General features: G+C 44.7%; 1 protein-coding gene across 1 annotated transcript in view; it reads left to right on the forward strand.

The window, feature by feature from the left end:
- Window positions 1–4253: 4253 nt before the first annotated feature.
- Window positions 4254–26702, forward strand: part of rgs9a (regulator of G protein signaling 9a) — a gene marked incomplete at both ends in the record, with an annotated part of 61078 nt that continues 38629 nt past the window's right edge. The window contains 8 exons of the mRNA XM_084329108.1: window positions 4254–4322; window positions 9118–9214; window positions 15392–15442; window positions 15940–16046; window positions 19439–19490; window positions 19875–19933; window positions 23363–23439; window positions 24187–24268. Of these exons, the coding sequence (XP_084185234.1) occupies window positions 4254–4322; window positions 9118–9214; window positions 15392–15442; window positions 15940–16046; window positions 19439–19490; window positions 19875–19933; window positions 23363–23439; window positions 24187–24268 (594 nt within the window). The remainder of the gene's footprint in view (window positions 4323–9117; window positions 9215–15391; window positions 15443–15939; window positions 16047–19438; window positions 19491–19874; window positions 19934–23362; window positions 23440–24186; window positions 24269–26702) is intronic.

Raw genomic sequence — 26702 nt, forward strand, 5'->3', positions numbered from 1 at the left:
TGGAGTGTCCGCCATTTTGTCTAACTGTACTGTCTGGCTATTAATATTCTTTAGTAGTGGTTTAATCTAACATATCTCAATACAGTCAGGGTTGTGTAGCCCCTTAGCTACAACGCCCGATCCCCACCCATCAGTTTCCCACCCCCTAATACGGCCAATGTGTATTAGTACGGACGACCAGCTAAACTGAAAGCAATGTGGAGCGCTGGGATCGAACAGGCGATCCCAGCGTCTCCACATTCGTGGCGAGCGCCTTGCCCACTACGCCACGTAGCCGCCCAGCTTAGGCACTCTTTCGAAGTTGGTTAAGGTTAGAGTTTGTCTTAGAGCATGGCGATAGAACGCCAGGTAGTTTGCAGTCTGTTCGACGCGGAAATGGGCAAAGACACAGCTCGTCACGCGATTGGGCAAACATGTCAGTGGCCAATCAGAGAGCGTCAGTCAGTGGCCAATCAGAGAGCGTCTCCGAAAAATGCGGCTAGGTTTAAAAATAACGCACGCCGGACGCGTGTATGCTTTCTACAACGCAGTTGGGTTTCCGGGTTCCTCTGATTGGCCACTAAGCCCATGTGACCCTACGCTATTACGCCCCCCTTATCGCCGCCAGTTATCGATTACGCCCGCGCATGAGCCGCGACAAGCCCCTCGTAACGAATCATTAAAAAAATATACCGTTAACTGGAATATGTTGTTTCTTTACACATATGTTGGAATATGTACAAATCTAATCATGACATTTAAGACATGCATGACATACAGATATATATATCTCTGACTCTGAGCACCTGAAGACTGTGCTATTAAACCACGAAGTGCAGCACTATGTCAGCAGAGTAGAGCCTTCACTACTGCAGTGCAACACACGACTAACACAAGACTAGAGTGAACAAAAACGCTCATGGACCCGCGGTCTACGTCAGCTGAGGAAGTTCAGGCTGCCGAGGACCATGATGGTCCAGTTTTACACCGCCATCATCCAGTCCATCCTCACCCTCTCCATCATCACCTGGTTCCCTGCAGCCACGGTCAGAGACAAGGCCAAGCTGCAGCGGGTGATACGCTCAGCGGAGAGGGTGATCGGCTGCCCCCTTCCCTCCCTCGAGTCCCTACATTCCACCAGGGCCTTGAGGAGGGCGAGGAAGATCATGGCAGACCCCGCCCACCCGGGTCACAACCTCTTCAACATGCTCCCCCACGGCAGGCGGCTACGGCTGCCCAAGACACTAAAGTCCCGCCACAGACTGAGTTTCTTCCCCTCAGCGGCTCGCCTGGTTAACGAGTCAGGTGTCCCCCTGCTCCACCCCCCCTCTATGGCGAGCTGCTAGGGCTGGACTTCTGGACTTGAACTATGCTGCACTGTATCCATGTCCCCTACCACTACCACTGCACTTTACTGTCTTATTGTTGTCTCACTGTTCTGTCCTGTTTTGCACTTACTTATTTATTTATCATTATTATTATTTTGTTGTTCCTATTTGTGAATAATCATGCACTGAAATGTCAAATCACGTTCCATTTGTACCTGTACAATATGGTGAATAAAGTAATCTGAATCTGAATCTGAATCTGAATCTGTCATTGAATGCTCGCGTGTGTTGTTCGTTGGATTCGTTTTGGATTATTTGGCCACCAAAACAACTATCAAAACGTACACGAACCGCGGTCTCACGTTGACTGGCTTGTGTTGTCGCGCTGTGTGCAGACACTGGATGAACCCGCCCACCTCTACCTTTGATTGGCTTACCATGGCATTTTACTCAACCTCAGCCAATCGCGCGCTGAGGTTGGCTGAGAAGGACTAACCTCGTTCCCAGCTTTATAGAATGCCTCTCGAGCGTAGAGGGGCGACAGTGGCTCAGGAGGTAGAGCAGTCGTCTGGCAATCCGGAGGTTCCCGGTTCGATTCCAGCTCCTCCCGGGCAGCGTGTCGATGTGTCCTTGAGCAAGACACTTAACCCCTAATTGCTCCCGATGAGCAGGTTGGCACCTTGCATGGTTGCCTCCGCCGTCTGTGTGTGAATGTGTGAGTGAATGGGTCAAATGTGAGTAACAAATTGTAAAGAGCTTTGGATAAAAGCGCTATATAAAAAAGCAGCCATTTACCATTTACCATATTTCTGAAAAAATAAAAATAAAAAATAAATATATATATATATATTAAAAAAAATTAAGAAAATCTAACCCTGACTAACCTTACTGTCATGCACTTGTCCTAATAAACTAACCTACACTGTAACACGCAACACTTTGATGAATATTGTTACTCAGCTGATAGAGTTGTATCCTTCCTGATGACCTGTCGTACAGAACTTGTAAGTCGCTTTGGATAAATGTAAATGTAAATGATGAAGCCAGAGTCGCGCGATTTTTTATTGATTTGTCATGACAAACCAATTACATAATCCAACATATGTGTAAAGAAACAACATATTCCAGTTAACGGTGCATCAATATACTAACTAACTAGCACATCAATGCACTAACTACTACCGCCGTGCATCAATATACTGCTACCGCCGTGCATCAATATACTGCTACCGCCATGCATCGCTATACTGCTACCGCCGTGCATCAATATACTAACTATTGATGTGATGTCGATTGATATGAATAGCGCGTTACGTTAATATAGAGAGATGAAAACAATACGTTATTTATATTGATGTGATGTCGATTGATATGAATAGCGCGTTACGTTAATATAGAGAGATGAAAACAATACGTTATTTATATTGATGTGATGTCGATTGATATGAATAGCGCGTTACGTTAATATAGAGAGATGAAAACAATACGAGGAAATGGGCTACGTTAATATAGAGAGATGAAAACAATACGAGGAAATGGGCTACGTTAATATAGAGAGATGAAAACAATACGAGGAAATGGGCTGTGGAACTGAAGGACTTGGGCTGTGGTACTGAAAGCTAGGCGCAACGCGATTGGGCGCTGAGAGAAGCGTCAGTGGCCAATCAGGCCGCGCAAACCGAACGCGGAAGGACAACCACCTTGGGGAAAGTATTCACGCCCCCCGGACACCTATATTCGAATACCAACCGGTTTGTGTGTTTTGCGAATCTGATTGGCCACTGACGTTTCTGGTCATGTGACATGTGCACCAATCGTGTGACGGCAAGTTCTTTCGACGGTTAAGCTTAGGCACTCTTTCGAAGTTGGTTAAGGTTAGAGTTTGTCTTAGAGCATGGCAATAAAACGCCAGCCTTGATTCCAAACTCTAACCTTAACCAACTTCGAAAGAGTCGCCTAAGCTTAACCAGTGATAAACTAGGGGTTAGGTAGTTTGCAGGCTGTTCGACGCGGAAATGGGCAAAGACACAGCTCGTCATGCGATTGGGCGCACATGTCACATGACCAGAAACGTCAGTGGCCAATCAGATTTGCAAAACGGTTGGTATTCGAATAGACGCCCCCCGGACGCGTGAATACTTTGGGCAGCCAACATGCCCTTCCACGTTGCTCTGATTGGCCGAGCGCGCGCATGCGCATGAGCCGCGACGCGACGCGCTCCTCAGCCAGGCAGGAATACTAAACTCCGTTTAGGGCAATTTATACAAATGGAAGTATTGATTACGCCGTAACGAATCATTAAAAAAATATACCGTTAACTGGAATATGTTGTTTCTTTACACATATGTTGGATTATGTAATTGGTTTGTCATGACAAACCAATAAAAAATCGCGAATTAACCGGTGGCTACAACAACACACAGTAACTACATGCATCATTGTTTACAATGAACGGTGGCGTTAATCGAAAGGACTGGACACGGACGCGTTAAACAGCAATCAATTAATTTAATATAACAGTCCGGTTCTGTGTTTGTTTGTGTCTGTAGATTGTTGGTGAACAACTAACTTTAGGTTAGTCCTTTCGATTAACACCACCGTTCATTGTAAACAATGATGCATGGACTCGCGGCTCATGCGCATGCGCGCGCTCGGCCAATCAGAGCAACTCGGAAAAGCATGTTGGCTGCCGAAAGTATTCACGCCCCCCGGACACTGAACACTAAATCAGATCAGTAGATCTGAAGTTCAGAAGTGAACGTGTAACAGGTTGAGCTGCCTGTCACCGTTGGATATAATACTATCCACTCTCCCTACTTGCAATCCCAAGAGCAGAGGGTGTGGTGCGGTCCACCCCGTACCGTCTGTCGCCTTGCTGTCCATAACTGGATGTAATATTTGGGGACATTTCTCACGCTTGGATTTTGTGCACGTTCCTCCGTAACCATGACAATAAGGACAGTCCGCCCCGACCGGACACAGCATTTCCGGCCCCGTATGCATTGCCTCAAAAAGGTAGGTACACACTACACTACACACAGATCGTCCGTTGAAATATGTATTTAAAAAAAAAAAAAAAAATCTGATCATAAATTACAAATGCCACTCTTATTTGTCATTATATGTGACGAGCTGGGCTTGATCTGAAGCGATTAATTTACTTTTAATTCATGCGGAAACAGCTTGCTGTGCGGAGTTATCAACTTAATCATGATTCAAAAGGCCATATACTTTATACCTTTAATTGCTATATGACCTTTGTCATAATGCCAAAAAATAAATAAAAAAAAGAGTATCAAAAAGAGTATGTTGTATTCTTTGCCAGCAAGAGTGTCCTATTGCCATCTAAATATGTCCCACTCCCATCACATATACCTTGAGCTTTATAAATACTTAGATATGATCAACCGACCCGACCACCTCCGCCACAGACTTTTCTCATGAACGTGCTAACTACAAATCTTATGACCCCTAGCCTAGAGGATGGACCCTATTGATTTTGGTGACCCCATTTCCTCTAGTGCCACCATTAGGCCAACATTTCAATTGTCAAATTAGTTTATCTCCTGATCTGTTAGTCATGCAGTCATAAAAATGGTGTATGTGTCTACTTATGCACAACAAGAACAACCTATAAGATCGTATATAAGGATATTAGAATTTCCACCATCTTGAATTATTGGAAAAACACTCTTTCCCCTACTTCCCCTAACCTGTTCACCTGACATCTGGAGACTAACATCATCACATGTGTCATTTAGATAAATTATAGGCCAAACCATATGACCACCATGCCCAATCAAATTGCAGAAAAATGCATCGTAAACAGGAAATTATTCGTTACTTGTGAATGCACTGTTCAATTTTCACCAAACCTGACAAGTGTTTGCCTTATAGCAAGGAGGCTTCTAAAGTTCGGAGTCGTCTTGCCTTATGGCGGCTATTCTCACAAAACTAAAAACACAAACTACTCATCAACGGCTTGGATTAGGGGCAAGAGTCAAAAGGTGGGTTGAGAATTTGAGCCGTCCAGGGGATATAATTCTCAGTGGGCCACTGACAGCACATGTCTAGTTAGACAACACTATCTAACCAGGAGCTTTTAACAGATCATCTCTAATTCCTCAACCTGACTATAAAGCCAATTAGTGTTGGCGACCACGTCACTCCCCTAAAAGGCCACAGTGTCACCATGAATCAATGTGACATCACTGCCGGGGTGGGGGCTGTCCACTGTTTAACATTCTGCCTAATCATCTTAGTCAAGTCAGTCCAGCTGAACACTGTCTTGGAAGTCTGTTGTGTCATCCTTCCACAAACTATGCCAAGCAGAATCTATATAAAGCTATTCTGCCAGCTATGCCTATGACTGTGAATGAATGAATGAATTAAAACTTTATTTAACAGATTGCAGAATGGGTACAATACAGTACGGCTCAATACACACAATTGTTTTTTTTATCCACTTTTTCTCCCATTTTCTATTTTTCTCCCATCCCAATTTCGTATCGTCCAATTCAACCCTCCCCTATCTCGAACGCTGTTTCATGCCTCCCACAAGCCGGCTGCAATGTGGACGTGTAAGCCATACATAGCACGAGTCGAGTCCCCTCCGATACTCGAGGTAACAGCCGTCGCATCTTTTCACCTGCGCGGCTCGATCTTTCAGCGTCGGGGGTCTGGGCTTTGGAGGGGCCCCGCCCCCGTCGCTTCTTGATTCTACTGCGCAGGCGCACCAACCGACCTGTAGGAGTCGCTGTCCACAACGCCCGATCCCCACCCTTCAGTTTCCCTCCCCGTAATACGGCCAATGTGTATTACTGTGGACGACCAGCTAAACTGAAAGCAATGTGGAGAGCGGGGCTCGAACTCGAACAGGAGGCATCCTGTTCGAGCCCAGTCTCCAGCATTCGTTGCGAGCGCCTTGCCCACTGCGCCACGTAGCAGCCCTCAATACACACAATTGTTAAGGGGATGCAGACCAAAGAAAGACGTTTGTCTTGTTTACATCAGGGTCCCCCATTTTCAATTCATATAGACATTTATGACATACACAACATACATGACATATATGGCATAGGGACATACAGGTATTTAGTACTGATACATTTGTGACATAAACGGTATTCAAATATACAGTACTGTTACCCATAGATCCTGACAGAGTATATACATATGATGGGGAGGGGACTGTACATTAGGAGGGGGTGGGTGGGTGGGATAGAAATATACATACGGTGGGGTGGAGACTGTGCAAGAATACAATAGTAATAATAGTAAATAGTAATAAAAATAAGTAGAATAGACATGATAAAATAGACATGTTAAATCACTTCAAGGCACTGGGTCTATACAGTTTTACTTCTATGTCCATATGCTATACTTGCTGTTACTAGCTATACTATGCAATAATCACAACAAGTTCTTTTCTTAAAGTGTCCTTTTTTCCCTTCCTTTAAAGTGTCCTTTTCTTGTGTGTTTAAAGTGACCTATGGTGCGTTTGTGTGTGAGCAAGTGCAGAATGTTGTGTTGTGTGTGTGTGTGTGTGTGTGTGTGTGTTCATGTGTGCTTGTGTGTGGAGAGATCAGTGTTCAGTGTTTTGATGGCCTGAGGGAAGAAGCTGAGCCTTAGTCTCTCTGTTCTTGCTGAGTATATACGGAGGCTCTTGCCCGACCGCAGCAGCTTGAACAGGCTGTTGTTGGGGTGGTTGTTATTCAACAATAATAACCACAATAATGACAAGAAAACTAGAAATAACTAAAACAACAAACAGAATACAAAAACCAAATTATATTATCACAGACACCACAAAAGACACTTCCTCCCCCCACTCCCACTCCAAGACCCCTCAGGACCAACATCCGACCTGCTTCGCCGCTAGATCATGGCCTTTACCTTCTCGGCCGCTGAGGCCCATAGTTCAATGTTGGATTGCTCAACTCCAATCACCCGAGCAGTAGAGATCTCCATGACATCCAAAAGTGTCAAAGACCAATTGGTCGTTGTGAGTTTCTCAGGTTGTTTCCACCTCATGGCTATCAATTTCTTGGCTGCTGTAACGCCCGCCAGAATGATTTTTTGTTGCTGTATGGAGGCCGGCAGTAGTGATATATAATTTAGGAGCAGTGTTGCTGCTGCAAACGGAATTGTCAGGTTACATATGTTTGAAAGTATAGTTGTTATAGATTTCCATGTAGTGCGAGTGGCCCTCAGAATGCACAAAGTGCACCGAGAGTCAGCAAGCAACCCCATAGCGCACAGTTTCCTAGGTGTGAGATACGTCCTATGAATATAATTTAAATGTATTTGCTGGTGATTAGGGTTACGGGAAGCCAATGTCCAGATATCATCCCAGTCAAACTCGGGGTCTAATTCTGGGATGTTCTCTCCCCACAAGCACCTCTTTTTATTTAATTCTTTTACATAGAATATAACCCACAACCACCTTTTTTCCCCCCACCTTTTCTCCTCCTTTTTCTATTTTTCTCCCATCCCAATTTAGCCGTGCCAATTCTCCCCTCCCCTGTCTTGATCGTTGCTCGCATGTGCCCCCCACTGGCCGGTTGTAGGGAGGATAGAAGCCCATCACATGTCCCCTCCGATACATGTGGAGGCAGCCAGTCACATCTTTTCACCTGCCAGCGCGGACTCTCATTGGCGAGGAGTAACGTGTAGGAGGCTCACACTGCCCCCACCATTTTCCTGTCTTTTGCTGTGCAGGCGCCCCAACCAACCTGTAGGAGTCACTGTTCACAACGACCAGACTACCACCCATCAACTTCCCTCCCGCTAACTCTGCCAATTGAGTCAGTATGACGGCCGGCCCAAGCCGGAGGCAACGCTGACAGCCGGATTCGATACCGGTGTCTCTTGCATTGGTGACGAGCGCAATGTCCGCTGCGCCACCCAGCCGCCTACCACAACCACTTTTTTTTTTTATCCACTTTTTCTCCCATTTTCTATATTTTCTCCCATCCCAATTTCGTATCATTCAATTCAACCCTCCCCTGTCACGAACGCTGTTTCTTGCCTCCCACAAGCCGGCTGCAATGTGGACTAAGTCATACATAGCACAAGTCCCATCCGGTACTTGAGGTAACAGCAGTCGCATCTTTTCACCTGCGCAGCTCGATCTCTCAGTGGCGAGGAGTAACGCGTGGGAGGCTCATGCTGCCCCAGACACTTCCTGATTCTACTGCGCAGGCGCACCAACCGACCTGTAGGAGTCGCTGTCCACAACGCCCGATCCCCACCCATCAGTTTCCCACCCCCTAATACGGCCAATGTGTATTAGTACGGACGACCAGCTAAACTGAAAGCAAATGTGGAGCGCTGGGCTCAAACAGGCAAGCCCAGCGTCTCCAGATTTCGTGGCGAGCGCCTTGCCCACTACGCCACAACCACCTTTTAAGATGTTTTTACATTTCTTTTTTTTTTAAACTTTGACCAGTCAGCTGGTTCTTTTCGCGTTTATCGCTTTTTCTGGTCAAGTATGACCGATAGAAACAGGTTGAATGGGGGTATAGATGGGGGGAAAGACACTCTGAGAAAGTACGGCTTGTCCGGGAGTCGAACTCGCTACCCCAGATCCGTGACTCACACGGTTGTCCCCGACGCCGAAATAGCGTTCGAGGTACGCGGTGAGCTACTGGAGCTCCCCATTTTTACATTTCTAATAATGTCATCTTTCATATCATTCCAATCTCCACCAGGATGACTCTGTTGTGTATCTAGTATTCCTAAACTACACTACCTTTGTTTGTTCATATCAATTGACTTCTGTGTTCCTCTCCCTGTGTGCGGTGTCCAGCTGGAGACCTTTGTGGTGGAGATGCAGGACCCCGCTAGCGGCGTGAAGGGCTCGGATCAGAAGCTCAACGTCACCACCATCCCCCATGTCATCACCGGTGAGAGAACACGCCGTCTCACTGAAGGATGACTTCACTTTCCCCCCAGTATTTTAAACACTGTCTGGTATGATGATGACTAGTAAAGGCTCATTACAACTTACAATGTATGGTTTGTAACCATTTCCTTAGTGGAACATATACCTGTTCGCTGTATTATGTCAGACTCAATGTGCGCACGCAGAAAGGAACGTAATCCTGGTCAGAACAACGGGGCAGACTACAATATTTGCATTTGTTAGCCATGCTAGCGATCTAAACAATCAATCCATGCCAAAGCTAGATATGTAAAAGGTGAAAGACTCACACTCACAGCCAGTACTGATTTGGCTAAATTACATCCAGCCGTTTTCATTTGAAACTACTTTTTAGTCAGGGGAGTGCCATGGTTTCTCCATAGAGCCCCCTCGTATTCTTCTAGCGCAGCAGTTTGCGCAGGTCCGGGGCAACTTAGTCACGTGACTCAGTTGGTATTGCTGCTCGAACACGGTATGTTTGTAGGGCTGACCTCGACTAAGGATTTGTATAGTCGACTTTGATTGGCCGAAATTTGCCGATAGTCGAATGATAGTCGTCGATGCAAAAAAATAAAGAAAAGAAATATTCAAATATATATATATTTTTTTTATCATTCCATTTGGGCTGTGGGGGGTGCTTAATGTCGGACGGAGTAGACTGAAGGCTTCTTGTCCTCTGCGAAAGCATGCAATTGGTCCACTGATGGATACATCTTGATATTCTAGTCTAGTGTGTTCATTAGATGGGTAAAATCTACTTTCAGTGCCTCTGTGCCCGTTTTCTTAGGCAGTTAGCCTCTCTGGTATGCGCGCCATTAGCGTTAGCCGTACGCTTCTAGGCCTCTTTGCTTTTGGAAAGATAAAAAATATATATTATAATAATTTTTTCTTTTTTTGCATTCGACTAAGATGTCGGCAGTCGACTACGGCTCCTTTCGATCGATTAGTCGACTATTCGACTAATCGGGGTCAGCCCTATCCGCGGACAAGCTCAACATCTTCTACGCTCGGTTTGGTGTAGACAGTGGCGCTGCTGGCTCTCCGGCTAGTGACGTCACTGGCGCGCCGGCTGTTGTGGAGGGGGGGGGGGCAACCGCGAGGGGGGGGGGGACGCTCTCTCGTTGTCGGAACACAGTGTGAGAAGAGCATTTATGCAGGTGAACACCAGGAAGGCTGCTGGCCCAGATGGCATAACAGGACGTATACTCAAGACCTGTGCCAACCAGCTGGCCCCTGTGTTCACCGCCATATTTAATCAATCACTGGCGGAGTCAGTGGTCCCTGCCTGCTTCAAGATGTCTACCATCATCCCTGTGCCGAAGAAACCCTCCCCAGCATGTCCAAATGACTACAGACCGGTGGCACTCACCTCTGTGGTCATGAAATGTTTCGAGAGGCTGGTCAAGGACCACATTTGTGCCTCCCTCCCCAGTGATATGGACCCTATGCAATTTGCATACAGGACAAACAGGTCCACCGACGACGCGGTCTCCCAGGTACTGCACAGCACCCTCTCGCACCTTGACCGTCAGAAGGGGGGCTATGTGAGACTGTTGTTCATTGACTACAGCTCAGCGTTCAACACCATAGTCCCCACCAGACTGGTGGACAAGCTGATCGAGCTAGGTCTGAGCTCCACCCTGAGCGCCTGGGTACTGGACTTTCTGAGCGAAAGACCCCAGGCGGTCAGGGTGGGGGGTCAGACCTCCAACACCATCACCCTGAGCATCGGGTCCCCCCAGGGCTGTGTTCTGAGCCCCCTGCTGTACTCACTCTACACACACGACTGTGTGGCCAAGTTCAGCTCCAACTCCATAGTGAAGTTCGCAGATGACACAGTGGTGGTGGGGCTGATCTCGGACAACGACGAGAAGGCCTACCGGGAGGAGGTTGAGGTACTGGAACGCTGGTGCCAGGACAACAGCCTGCTCCTGAACATTGGTAAAACCAAGGAGCTGATCGTGGATTATAGGAGAGGATAGCAGGAGACGCACACACCACTGATGATTAACGGGGCTACCGTGGACAGGGTGAGCAGCTTCAAGTACCTGGGGGTCCACATCTCAGAGGACCTGACATGGTCAACACACATAGACACAGTAGTAAAGAAGGCGAAACAGCGTCTCTACCACCTGAGACAGTTAAGGAAGTTCAGAGTATCGGGGAAGATACTCCAGTCCTTCTACTCAGGAGCTGTAGAGAGCATCCTGACCGGAAACATCACTGCCTGGTATGGAAACAGCACGGCACAGGACAAGAAGGCCCTACAGAGAGTGGTGCGCTCAGCCGAGCGTACCACGGGTATTGCACTACCCCCCCTGCAGGTTCTATACAACAAGAGGTGCAAATCCAGAGCCTGCAGGATAATGAAAGACCCTCACCACCCCAATAACAGCCTGTTTCAGCTGCTGAGGTCAGGCAGACGCCTGCGAACCCCAGCTACTAGGACAGAGCGGCTTAGGCTCAGCTTCTTCCCCCAGGCCATCAGAGCCATGAACAATGAACATTGAGTGCTCAGAACATTGAACTGTCCACACACAAGCACACATGAACACACACACGACACGCACACTGTGCACGCTCACACACGAGCAGCCACTTAACACTTTAACATGAGCGGGCACACACTCATGTCGCACACACGCACACTTATGGCCAAAGGAAAGGACACTTTAAATTAGAATAACAGGAACAGTGTATTGCACTACCAAAGCTAACTAGCATGTCCCACATGCTCTGTAAATAACTATGTACAGATACCGAGATGTCACTCCATGTTACCTGCTACCTGTTACTGCACAATGTTGTTTCCTTCTTTTGATTCTATTATATGTACCACTGTATTGCACATTGTTGCGGGCAAGACCACCCGCATTTCATTGTATACCTGTATGCCGTGACAATTAAAACTCTTGACTTGACTTGACTTGACTATACAGCGAACAGGGATACACATCCGATTACACTGTGAGCCTCCTGTTCTGTCCCATTTGATTGTATTGGAACCTGGTGAGAGGATGCAGCACAGTGCTATGTTTTCCAATACTAAAGGGACCAGTGAAATGATGGCCTGTACTCGTCAACATCATGCCAGACAATGTTTAAATAGTAGTAAAATGTGTCCATGAGCCCATGAGTTATGAATATCGGCCTCTCTGGGGACCCATAGTCACCACCATTCTCACCTGCTTTCAAATGTAGCCTAAAATTCATACTTATCACACATTTACAGACACAGCTAAGTAGACCCAGTAAATGTTTCATTCTGTATCCATTGTTTTCAATTTCAAGTCATAATCGTGCCTGCATTTATCAATGTCAAGTGTTGGGGGATATTGTCTTGAGACAACCCATCTCCACGGCCGTTTCTGAACTCCTATGGAGCTACAATATCTCATAATACATTTACGGCAGCATTCAAACAAAATATTCATATTCATTGGAAAAGCTTGAATACATAATTTCTTTAAGCTCACTAGACATTTGTCCCCCCCATTCAATATATGACAATACATGAATGGAAAAAGGTATTTGCATATTAGTCAAAGCAAATGCTATTTCTTCAAGTATTCAAGTCGCATCTCTTGCAGTTAAGAAACTGTGGACCCTCGAGACAGAGGCGGACCGGCTGCCACAGCTAAGCTGCTAACACACAGGCTATATAAGGCAGGCCACAATTGGATGAGATCTGTGTAGTGCTTTCAGGGCCAAAGATGATCTCTAATCTGGCCTAAGACCAAGAAGGGAGGAAAAGGTCAGTGTGGCTGGAGAGGAGCCAAAGCACAGCGAGCAGCCTCCAGTCCAACTCCATCATGTAACACACAGGAAGTGCTCACCATTTTAGACAAGCACCTCCTTCTTGTAATGGAACTGTACAAGCAAAACTGTACATTGGAATATTGACAAGACCATACTTGGTCATTTACTGTACATTGGAGGGGGTTGTGTTAGGACATTTACAGGGGCCAATTTCGAATTGCAGTCTCCCGTAGGTGTTTTTTGAGAGTGTTTTTGAAAGTGGGTAGTGATTCACATTCCTTTACAGCTTTGGGTAGGGCGTTCCACATTGATGTGGCATAATTGCTAAACGTGTTTAGTCCCTTGTTTGAGCCGAATCTGGGTTTAACATGATTTGTGGAGCTCCCTCTGGTGTTGTGATCGTGGTATTCACTGACCTTTGGGAAGTATTTTGACATGTACATGGGTACCTTGGTCGTGTAGTGTATCTTTTTTTTTTATCCACTTTTTCTCCCATTTTCTATATTTTCTCCCATCCCAATTTCGTATCATCCAATTCAACCCTCCCCTATCACAAACGCTGTTTCTTGCCTCCCACAAGCCGGCTGCAATGTGGACTAAGTCATACATAGCACAAGTCCCCTCCGGTACTTGAGGTAACAGCAGTCGCATCTTTTCACCTGCGCAGCTCGAGCTCTCAGTGGCGAGGAGTAACGCGTGGGAGGCTCACGCTGCCCCCGACACTTCCTGATTCTACTGCGCAGGCGCACCAACCGACCTGTAGGAGTCGCTGTCCACAACGCCCGATCCCCACCCATCAGTTTCCCACCCCCTAATACGGCCAATGTGTATTAGTATGAACGACCAGCTAAACTGAAAGCAATGTGGAGCGCTGGGCTCGAACAGGCAAGCTCAGCGTCTCCGTCATTCATGGCGAGCGCCTTGCCCACTACGCCACGTAGCCGCCCGGTCGTGTAGTGTATCTTGTAGACCAGGCCCATTGCAAGTTGTTGTACTCTGTCGTCTACTCTAAGCCATCCTAGGTTGTCAAAGTGGGCAGGGGTGAGGTGGGTTCTAGGAGTAAGGTCAAGCAGTAGTCTGACCAGTTTGTTTTGAGATGTTTGTAATTTTGTTTTTAGCGCCTTTGAGGTGCTTTGGTACCATGAGGTGCAAGCATAGTCGTAGTACCCTTGAATGAGTGCTCCTGCCAGAGTCTTCAGGGTATTCTTGTTTACCAGTGAGGAGATCCGGTACAAGAATCGAGTTCGTTGGTTGACTTTTTTTTATTACATTGGATGCCATTTTGTCACAGGAAAGATTTGCCTCTAGGATGGAACCCAGGTAGGTAATATCTTCTTTCCTTGTGACAATATTGTTACCCACTGTAACTGAGAAGCCGTCGGTCTTGCTGAGTTTGTTATTTGAACCGAAGAGAATGGACTCTGTTTTGCCCATGTGTAATGATAGTTTGTTATCAGCGAGCCATATGCAGATTTTGCCTAGTTCTGAGCTGAGGGTTTTTTCAACCTGTAACTTGTTCTTGTCAGAGACCAGCAGGGCTGAGTCGTCCGCAAACAGGAACAAGTTGCAGTCACAAGCTGACGACATGTCATTTGCATAAATTAGGAACAGTAGCGGACCTAGTATGCGTGCGTGCGTGCGTGCGTGTTTTTTACTGCCCCAACCATAGGGGACTAGTGCTGGTGGGCAGGTTCCATTTTTACTGCCCTCAACCTTAGGAGATGAGTGCAGGCAGGTTCCATTCACACACAAATGGGAGTGATGAGAGAGTGAGTGAGTGAGTAGATGTTTCATTCTTCTCTGTGCCACAAAGATAAAGTTAAATAGTCTATTGGGTGTTTCTCTGACAAGGTGACGATTTATCAGAACATTTTGACACTGAAATGATAATATTCAGATCCAGCACAAAACAATTTAGCTTGAGACTTGTTTTGTTATCTCAGAGCACCCACAGTAGTGCCTGTGTAAGAGCCTTGCCCACTTAGGAGACAGGAACTATTACATTTTCATTCCATTGGCACAGCTTGGAATGTGTAATCTCTCTTTATATTTAGTATCTTTGGTCTTATTATGGGGAAGCTTGGGCAGGGGGTGCTAATGAAATGGGCCACTACTGTGTGGCAATTGTTTGTTGTTTGGTGATGGTTATTTAGTTTTTGCTATCTGTTATTGTGATGCTTTTATTCTCTTGAATGATTTGTTGAATGATTTGATTAATTCATTAATTCAGTCATATAACTGATAGAAATAAGAACGTTTATTGACGGTTGGAAAATAATACATCCACCATCACTTTAGTCCCCAGCCCTCAATAGCTATGCATGTGTGTCTATGTGTACATAATGTAAGCCTGTGCCAACTTACTGTAAGGGTCTCGATGTCTTCACCTGTTCCCATGCAGGTATGGATGTCATCGCATGGATTCTCACGAAGATGAAAGTTACACAAGAAGGTATGAAAATCCCCTGAGGTGTATCACGTTTTAATGACTATACATTTAAATAAATAAATAATGAATTACCATGGCATAAAATAAATGGTCATGACAGCTAGTGTAAATATATTAATCAACATGCTCCTGAGTTTTCCTCCCCTTCAAACAATATTTTGCTCCTCTCCTCTTCCCTCCTCTCCTCCCCTCTCCTCCAATTTCCTCTTCTCTCTCCTCTCCTTCCCCTCCCTCTCTCCTTTCCCCTTCCCTCCCTCTCGATTCTCCTCTCCTCCCATTTCCTCTCCTACCCTCCCCTTCTCTCCTCTCCCCTCCTCTCCTCCCATTTCCTCTCCTCTCCTCTCCTTTCCCCCCTCTCTCCTCCTCTCCTCCCAATTCCTCTCCTCCCCTCCTCTCCCATTCTCTCCTCTTCTCTTCTCTTCTCCTCTCCTCTCCTCTCCTCTCCTCTCCTCTCCTCTTCTCTCTCCTCCCCTCTCCTCTCCTCCATCGTGTGTTCTCAGAGGCTGAGAACGTTGCTACCATGTTGGTGGCCTTCGGCTACATCTACCCTCTGCAGAATCACAAGAAGTTGGTCATGTGCAACGACGCCACCCTCTACCGCTTCCAGGTAAACACCCAGCTATCCTCTCACCCTGCTGCCTATAGACTGAAACCAGATGATGATGATGATGATGATGATACCATACCACACAATGTCATACAATAAAATATGATCCAGTTGAAGGTTAAGTTCAGAATGTTGGTATTTCCAGGAAATGTGCTTCTTTTGTTGCCCGTCCCCTTATGTCAGATAGTGCAAAGTTTAGTTTTATGTCATCTTGACTATTGCTCTGCGATGTGGTCATCTGCTGCCAGTGGTGACCTCAGGAAGCTCCAGGTGGTCCAGAACAGGGCAGCACGGTTGGTACTGGGCTGCTCACTAAGGTCTAATGTGAGCCGTATGCATGCCCGCCTCTCTTGGCTTAATGTTGAAAATAGATTGTCTTTTAATATACTTGTGCTGTTCAAGTTGGTCATGAGCAGTAAAACTCCTGTTTTTATACATAATCAGATTGTTTTTAGTAATACTGTGCACGAGCATTACACTAGAGGTTCCAGTAGTGGGCAGCTTGAATTGCCAGGTCCTAGAACCAGCGCTTTGGGGAGATCTTTTATTTTTAGAGCATTAACTCTGTGGAATGGCCTGCCTCGGAACCTCTGCTGCATTTACAGTAGATTCACTTTTAAAAAGAATCTTAAATTGTTTTTAAATTGTTATTAACACTGTAAAGTAATTTTTTGTTTTTGTTTTACACTAATGTAATTTTATCTATCTTAATTGTTACAGTAGGTTCATTATGCATTGTGTGTACTGACTTTTAATAATTTTGTTTTTTGCAATAGTGATTGTTTTTGTATGTTTCTTTTTGTGTGTGGACCCCAGGAAGACTAGCTGGTTGCTATCGCACCAGCTAATGGGGATCCCTAATAAAATAAAATAAAAATAAAAAATGTCCCCCTATTTGCCAGTGATGTTGTTGATCAGTAGAGTAATTTCTCAGCACAATCCATGCTGTTCTTCACACTAGATACCCGCGACTCCTATACCTTTAACACACAAAGCAGTTCATTAACCCTCTAAGACCCGAGGGAAGGCTCTTTCGGTGGAACTACCATGTGTCTATCATGTGAAACTAGACAATTGATACCAAATCACAGCATGCATTTTATATGGTGTTCCCACGGTCTTGGTGTCTTAATGTGGTATTTTGGTTACAGTATGCAGTGTTGTTAAAGTGGGACATTTTATCAGGTGTATCAGTCTGGTTACTGACTAGAACTGCTACCTTGCCTGCCAGTGTGTTAACGACGCCAATGTTGGTCATAGAGTAAAGTATGTTTTCATTAGTGTATAATCGCCTGAAAATAAGAATTGTTGTGTTTTCGTTACCTTTAGAATGAGTCCTTTATATCTACATAGGGAGGGGGTCCTCCTCCATGGAGCCCACCATGTTGCACCGCCATGTTTCTACAGTAGCCCAGAACGGACAAACGAAACACTGGCTCTAGAGAGGGCCTTTTGTGTTTTCTGCAAGTTTCATGGCCACCTTAGGTTCTACTTGCTTGGAGACTACCTTTTAATTCGTAAGCCTAGCATTGTATTGTATTTTATCTTAGTACTTTTTATCATGTCTATTTTATTATCTATTCTATTTTATAGATATATTATATATATATATATATATATATATATATATATATATATATTTTTTTTTATTATATTTTAAACAAACACATAAACAAACATGACAACATAAAATTAGATATACAAGCATTAATTAACAGTGCACATCCAATGAAATCACCATTTAAATAAATGTCTTATACAAGATATACACCTAATACCTGCTATCTAATACCCTACACACATATGCTCTCGCTCGCTCCCCCCCCCCCCCCGGGCCCCCCATTGGATAATCCATCCATTATCATTCGCTCCTAACCAGGCACTATAATTATATGCTAGCTTTTATTCTCTCCACCACTTCTAACCACTTTGTAATTTTGGATTCACTGAGACCCAAAATTCTTGCTGTAGATATTTCTAGATAAATCACATCGAGATATGTGAGAATCCAGACCTTCCGGCAAATTTTTTCCGGTTGAAACCATTGTGATGCTATCAGCCTTTTAGCCGCTGTGATACCAGATAAAACCAATCTCTTTCGCTGTATAGGTACTGCATACTCAAAAACATCATTCAGCAGTAATACAGAGGGGTGTACAGGTATATCCAGAGTTAAGAGATTTGATAATTGCTGGGTCACTTCTTTCCAGAATATCTTGACTGGTGGGCAGTCCCAATACATGTGCATAAATGTACCCTCGTCCCCATTTGTACATAAGGAGCATTTGGAGTCTTGTTTAAGACCCATTCTGTTCAGTCTTATAGGAGTCAAGTATGTCCTATGAATATAGTTAAGATTGATTTGTTGATGGTCCGGGTTCCGTGATGCAAGTCGAACATTTGCCCAGGCTTCTTGCCAATCAAAATCTATTTCCAGGTCTGGTATATCCCTCCTCCAGACTGAGTCTAGGTGGAGGATTTCATACGAGGACGTTAGTAATTGATATGAAATGATATATTATTATATTGTATTTTTTATTATTTGCACAATCGAAGGCGGGCATGGCCACCTTCATTTTCACTATATGTCTTGTGTATGTACGGTATGTGATGAATAAACCTCTTGAATCTTGAGGGGGAGGGGAGGGGTTATCAGTTGGTTGCAATCTGCAACCTCACCTCTAGATGCCACTAAATCCTACACACTGGGCTTTTAAGTAAAGGTAGAAATAACCAGAAAAAGATTTACTTGAGTAAAGGTAAAACTCCTCCACTCAAAATCATACTTCAGTAAAAGTAGAGAAGTATGAATGAATGAATGAATGAATGAATGAATTTTTATTTTATTTTTGAACATGTCATTTCCATATTCCTCCAAACAAATCACAATATCTAGCTCACAGCTAACAGAACAATCATAATAAAAATAAAAAATAAATTATAAACAAAAAGTCAAGAGCAATGTATTTAGTTAGTTGACATGATATTAAATATACTTAATTACTAAAAGTACACATTCTATACGACATATGCATTTCAGTGCTTGGCAGCATTCAATCTTCGATCCACTGACCCCTAGTAAAGTGGTATGTGGTCCAGTTATTCTGGCTTTAATTCTTGATGTTGGCAGGCTTAATATTTGAAAGTCATCACAAAATCTTCTTCATCACAACATCTTTTGGGTTCAGATAAATGTAGTGGAGTAAAATAAATTATATATATTTCATTTGGGATATGTGGTTTGAGTAAAAGTAAAAGAAGTTTCCCAAAATGGAAATACTCAAGTACAAGTACCTCAAAATTAAAGGTACAGTACCTGGTTCCAAATTATTTCCACCACCGCTTCATATAGAGTAAGATAGTACTACTCATGTCTTTCTGACCCTTCCCAGACACCGTACTTCTGGCCAGCACAGAAATGGGTTGCAGAAGACTCAGACTATGGTACGTAGAACGTGATCTGTTCTAACTTCTCACCCTCATCTGTCTTACCTTCCCAGAGCAAAGGACATAGACTTTGAAAATAATAACTCATACGCACTTGCCTATACCTTACATACATGTGGGAAAGATAAGATAAGATATTCCTTTATTGATCCCCTTGGTGAAAGAAAATACAGTTTATCAATGTTTAGGTTAACAGATTTCTAATCAGGGCTTTTATTACAATACTGCTATTGTAATGCTATCTGCATAGTACTGGATAGGTTAGTGGTGTGCGTATATTAATTCTCACAGAGTGTTAGAGTTAGTTAGTTATGACATATGACATATATATATACTGTATATAGGGAATGATTTCTGATATTTCTCTTCCTTCAACCATAGCCATTTATCTTGCTAAGAGGAACATTCGCAAGAAGGGCATGCTGGAGCATTATGAACAGGTGAGTGAGTGAGTGAGTGAGTGAGTGAGTGAGTGAGTGAGTGAGTGAGTGAGTGAGTGAGTGAGTGAGTGAGTGAGTGAGTGAGTGAGTGAGTGAGTGAGTGAGTGAGTGAGTGAGTGAGTGAGTGAGTGAGTGAGTGAGTGAGTGAGTGAGTGAGTGAGTGAGTGAGTGAGTGAGTGAGTGAGTGAGTGAGTGAGTGTGTGTGTGTGTGTTTGTCGTCATGGTTGCCTCTCAGTGTTTGACAGTCGTCATCTTCACAGCATATTCCTCCCTTTACATAAATCCCTTTGTTGTTTCAATCACAATACTTCACTGTGCTTAAAGTTCCAAGTTACATTTTCATCAAAAATGTGTTATTCAAGTGATGAAGCTACAAACAACTTATGGTTGAACTTATTTGTGCAGATATCTATCTGGGTAAAACAAAACACAAGTTCCAATTATGCTTCTATGATCTATGTGATCTTTAAAAAAAACCTCAAAACGACTCTGAACACACTTTGAACCATATAATTCCAAGCTGGGAGCTGCACTGTTTGCTGGCCCCTTTCTTTCACTTGCACTTCACTGAATCATATAAGTGATTTCCGTGCTTTTCTGTTTTCTTTGTAGATGCACTTTATGTCTGTAGTGTTTTTACTGTCACTGTCACGCCTGTCTGCACAGCGGCGGTGTCCCCGTGAGACGACACAGATAACCCTTGTGGAATAATGATCCTCTCCCCCCCTCAAACTATCGCCCAGTCAATAATAATAATAATAATAATAATAATAATAATAATAATAATAATAATAATATATTTGATTTGTAGTGCGCTTTATAGTTGTGGAGCAAATCTCAAAGCGCTACATTTAAAAAAGAAAACATAAAAACTAGCAAGAGTAAAAGAAGAAAGAATATAAAATAAGCAAGACTAAAGCTAGTAAGGAGTAAAAAGAACACTAAAACTAGTAAAAGAGTAAAAAACATAAAATAAATAAGAAGGGCCAAAACTGGTAAAAGAACATAAAATGTGTGGAGATAAAACTAGATAAAAAATCAACAAAAGGCTCTATTAAAAAGATGAGTTTTGAGGCCCTTCTTAAAAGCATCCACAGTCTGTGGTGCTCTCAGATAGTCAGGGAGAGCATTCCACAGACTGGGAGCGGAAGAGCAAAAAGCCCGATCTCCCATAGTGCGGAGTTTGGTCCTTGGGTGCTGGAGGAGGTTTGCCTGGCCGGAGCGGAGATGTCGTAAGGAGGAGTGAGGGGTGATGAGATTTTTTTTGTATCCACTTTTTCTCCTCCTTTTCTATTTTTTCTCTCATCCCAATTCCACTGTGCCAATTCTCCCCTCCCCTGTCTTGAACGTTGCTCGCATATGCCCCCCACTGGCCGGTTGTAGGGAGGATAGAAGCCTTGCATCACGTGTGCCCTCCAATACACGAGGAGGCAGCCTGTCACATATTTTCACCTGCCAGCGCGGACTCTCATTGGCGACGTGTAATGTGTGGGAGGCTCACACTACCCCCGCCATTTCCTGTCTCTGCTGTGCAGGCGTCCCCAACCGACCTGTAGGAGTCGCTGTCCACAACGTCCAGATTACCACCCATCGACTTCCACCCGCTATCTCTGCCAATTGAGTTAGTATGACGGCTGGCCCAAGCCGGAGGCAACACCGACAGCCGGAGTCGAACCCGGTGTCTCTTGCGTTGGTGACAAGCGCAATGTCCGCTGCGCCACCCAGCCGCCCTTGGGTGATGAGATTCTTTTTTTTTATCTACTTTTTCTCCTCCTTTTTCTGTGATTTTTCTCCCCATCCCAATTTACCTCTCGTGCCAATTCTCCCTCCACTGTCCTGATCGTTGCTCGCATATGCCCCCCACTGGCCGGTTGTAGGGAGGATAGAAGCCTTGCATCACATGTCCCCTCCGATACATGTGGAGGCAGCCTGTCACATCTTTTCACCTGCCAGCGCGGACTCTCATTTAGCGAGGAGTAACGTGTAGGAGGCTCACACTGCCCCCGCCATTTTCCTGTCTCTGCTGTGCAGGCGTCCCCAACCGACCTGTAGGAGTCGCTGTCCACAACATCCAGATTACCACCCATCGACTTCCACCCGCTAACTCTGCCAATTGAGTTAGTATGACGGCTGGCCCAAGCCGGAGGCAACGCCGACAGCCGGAGTCGAACCCGGTGTCTCTTGCGTTGGTGACAAGCGCAATGTCCGCTGCGCCACCCAGCCGCCCTTGGGTGATGAGATTCTTTTTTTTTATCTACTTTTTCTCCTCCTTTTTCTGTGATTTTTCTCCCCATCCCAATTTACCTCTCGTGCCAATTCTCCCTCCACTGTCCTGATCGTTGCTCGCATATGCCCCCCACTGGCCGGTTGTAGGGAGGATAGAAGCCTTGCATCACATGTCCCCTCCGATACATGTGGAGGCAGCCTGTCACATCTTTTCACCTGCCAGCGCGGACTCTCATTTGGCGAGGAGTAACGTGTAGGAGGCTCACACTGCCCCCGCCATTTTCCTGACTTTGCTGTGCAGGCGCCCCAACCGACCTGTAGGAGTCGCTGTTCACAACGACCAGACTACCACCCTTCGACTTCCCACCCTCTAACTCTGCCAATTGAGTTAGTATGAAGGCCGGCCCAAGCCGGAGGCAACGCCGACAGCCGGATTCGAACCCGGTGTCTCTTGCGTTGGTGACGAGCGCAATGTCCGCTGCGCCACCCAGCCGCTGGGTGATGAGATTCTTGTACCGGATCTCCTCTCTGGTAAACAAGAATACCCTGAAGACTCTAACAGGAGCACTCATTCAAGGGTACTACGACTATGCTTGCACCTCATGGTACCAAAGCACCTCAAAGGCACTAAAAACATCACAAAACAAACTGGTCAGACTACTGCTTGACCTTACTCCTAAAAACCCACCTCACCCCTGCCCATTTTGACAACCTAGGATGGCTTAGAGTAGACGACAGAGTACAGCAACTTGCAATGGGCCTGGTCTACAAGATACACTACAGTGACTACACCACTAAGATACTACACTAAGGTACATGTCGAAATACTTCCCAAAGGTCAGTGAATTCTACGACCACAACACCAGAGGGAGTTCCACAAATCATGTTCAACCCAGATTCGGCTCAAACAAGGGACTAAACACGCTTCGCAATTATGCCACAACAATGTGGAACGCCCTACCCACAGCCGTAAAAGGATGTGAATCCCTACCCACCTTCAAAACCGCTCTCAAAGAGCACCTACGGGAGGCTGCAATTCGAAACTGGCCCAGATAAATGTCCAAACACCATCCAGCAATAACTCTCAACCTATTTGTACTTGATACTTTGTTTGAGCTAATAAAGTTGTGTTCTACATCTGACTGAGTACATCCTTACTCGTGATAAATTCCTTCACACCCTGAACCTTGTGTGTCTGAACAGGTGCACTATAGCCACCTCCATGAGTGGCTCAACCACAAATGGGACTTCATCGTGATGCAGGCCACAGAACAGTACAAGTAGGTGCCTCTCAGTCTCAGGACAGTGTGTCAGATATCTCTGTGTTGCACTGTTATCGTTGCCTCGTTTTTCATTTGCTTGACCTCAGATGTGTGCAGTCGTGAGCGTAGATCACTTGAGGTACATTTACATCATGTAAACTCACCGTACCTCGAGGAATAACAGACACCTCTCGAATCGGTTCTGCAACATGCTGATCTGTGCCACGCTATTTTCCCCTCTGGGACTGTAACTACATACAGATACACTGTACCTGCCACTCAAGTATAACAACATCAGAAAATGTAAATAAAGTACTAATCGACCACAGGAAAAAAGGTATGTTATGTTATTAGCCATAAGTAATACATAAGTAATACTGCCATGACTAGGATTAACTCTCTTTCTGGACAAGTGGTTAAAGGTTAATGCTATACATTTGGGTGTAAGAGCGCACACAAACATTTCATGGAACCACTCGCCCCCATTCATTGTATACGGAGCGGCCTCTCTTTACATCCAGCTTTAGGAGAGTGGTGCATATACAAATATTGTCTGGACTGTACCTTGGAATAGCTGAATTAAAAAAATGGGTGGCATTCCCCTTTAAATAGTTTGACCTCACTTGACGGCTGTAGCCAACATTATCTCTTTTCAGTCTCTCTCTCTCTCTCTCTCTCTCTCTCTCTCTCTCTCTCTCTCTCTCTCTCTCTCTCTCTCTCTCTCTCTCTCTGTCTGTCTCTCCTATCTCTCTCTCTCTCTGTCAGGGCTGTGAAGGAGAGGCAGAAGCCAGATCGTGTGGTGTTTAACTGTCAAGAGAGAGCCTACTGGATAGTGAACAAGCCACCGGTGTGTGTGTGTGTGTGTGTGTGTGTGTGTGTATGTGTGTTTTCACATGCATATGCATATGATTCTGTATGGATATCTACAAATGAAATAACTTTCATTCATTCAATCTTTATTTAGACTCAAATTACATTGAGGGGTAGCCCTCATTTTTCTTTTTATTATGTTTTGGTCGATTTTTTATTGGTTTTTACTACCTGGCAGTCCGGTAGAGAGAGAGAGAAAGAGAGAGAGAGGAAGAATGGGAGACAGAGTAGGGGAAAACATTCGGCAAAGAACCACGGGTCCGGGAATCGAACCCGGGTCGGCCATGCCGCGACGCAGCGTGTTACGTGGTTCGCCACTCGGGTGCCCCACCCCTCAATCAGATAATCATCAACAATCCATTTTAAAAAGTACAAAGTGGAGAAAGAATAATAATCAAAATAAATAGTGCTCTACTAATAAATAGAAAAATAGAATTATTTAAAACACTCAAACGCAATCTTTAAACAATTACAGTTTGTGGTGAGCTGCTTGGTCACCAGTGCTCTAAATCAACCCATGGTCACTAGAGCACCTAACCTCAATGTCCCCTGAAGGGCTTCCATGATTCAAGAGCACATAAGCTAAAGGCAGACTTAAATGTCTTACCAAGTTCAGTATAAACTCTAGGCACTTTAAGTGTAAGCCAATCATTTGTTTGTGTACCATAGGGACCAGAGGTCCATTCCAGTAATAACGTAATGTCATTTGGACAACCTACAATTATGGCTTTATATAGAAACAAATGCCAATCTTGTCTTTCCACCAAAGAAGAGCACCCAACCCTACAGGACACAATTGTACAGAACACAATGGTGACTATTATAATGGTTTGATTGATTGATTGATTGATTGACAATTTTATTAACAGATTGCAGAATGGGTACAATACAGTACAGCTCAATACACACACGATTGATACAGAGTGTAACTGAGGGGTTACAAAACCCTGACTGTATTAAAGATTGTGATAGATTAAACCACTGCTAGTTATGTACTTTAATTACTGGCCAGACAGTACATCAAATATAGATGGTGAACACTCACAAGAACACGGCATTGACACAGAAATACTATTGGAGGGTAATTTATTATTATTAGGCAACGTTAGGTTACAGAATGAGAATTAGGGTCGCGCTTGTATGGCGAAGAATATACGTAAAGTCAGTCAAGAGCATAAGTCACTAAGAATAGCAGGAATCCTACGATGGGTCTAAGCTGACGCCACCTGTTGTATAGTAGCAATTATATAGGGCAACACCGGTACCAACTGGAGACAATGGGTTCCCTCCGGGGTGTAAGGCCTGGAGGGTAGAGGAATGTTCGGGTACTCCGTCTGATTCAATGAGGAATAAAGAGACTCCAGGTACAGGAGTCGGTTCTTGTAAACTCCCTTGATCAGCAGCAAAAGCAATAATTGTAATCCAAAATGCTCGACAGCATTGATGACAGCTAGCCAGCCCCGTCCACGAGGCAGGCCAGAGTTGTAATCCTCACGAGGTTGAATCCCAAACGATAGTGGAAATCAACGATACTCTTCTCTGGTGGTCACGTCCCAAATCAATATAATCCAACCAGGAATGGTTCTGCAATCGCCGACGCCGATTCTCCTGTGTACATGTCCAACGGTTCTCCGCCTAGGACTCCTCGGGTGTGGGCGACGTATTTAGGCCACACAGCTTGGTTAAGTGCACTAGCTAAAGACACGACGAACCGATGGGTAATGCTACACACGAAAGAACTGTGGCCGCACGATATACAATAAATGATCGACTATTTACTTCACATTAGATTAAGTCGAACTCAACGTTACTTCATTAAACTCTGACACTTTAACATTCTATTCGCACGCGGTTCTCAATGCTCTATTTAGACGCAAGGTTGCTCACTTCACTGTATCACCGAACTTGATGAAACAGCTACTTAGACGACTGATGAACAATGAACTACTGCTGTTTACACCTGCGCCAATATATATACTTAAGTGAATATCTAGTCCCAACCTCAGTCCTTGTCTCGTATTACTACGCTGACTCTGGGCATGTTCTGACATGCCTGCAGTTGTCTTTGAACTTGCCGTTGGGGGCTTGCGCGCTGGCGCCTGGGGGCGCTGTCCAATAGGAGAGCGAATATTACTCTGGTCTGAACGCAGGTAAAGGGATATTCCGTGTATATATATAAATAATATACAAAGTATATCAAACGATAAATATATATTCTCAGTTTAATCTGGCCCTTCACAACACAGAGTCGAAGGGCTTAAGAGTGGAAGCTGCCATATGTCTATAAATCACATCTCCGTAATCCAACACAGACAGGAAGACTGCTTCAACAACTCTTTCTCTGCTAGGACGTTCACATGGTATTTAAAGGGGAACTATTTTACTATTTCTTTCACTATTTGGGCACTTTT

The sequence above is a fragment of the Notolepis coatsorum genome (assembly GCF_963971535.1).
Source record: "Notolepis coatsorum genome assembly, chromosome: 14".
Classification (NCBI taxonomy): domain Eukaryota; kingdom Metazoa; phylum Chordata; class Actinopteri; order Aulopiformes; family Paralepididae; genus Notolepis; species Notolepis coatsorum.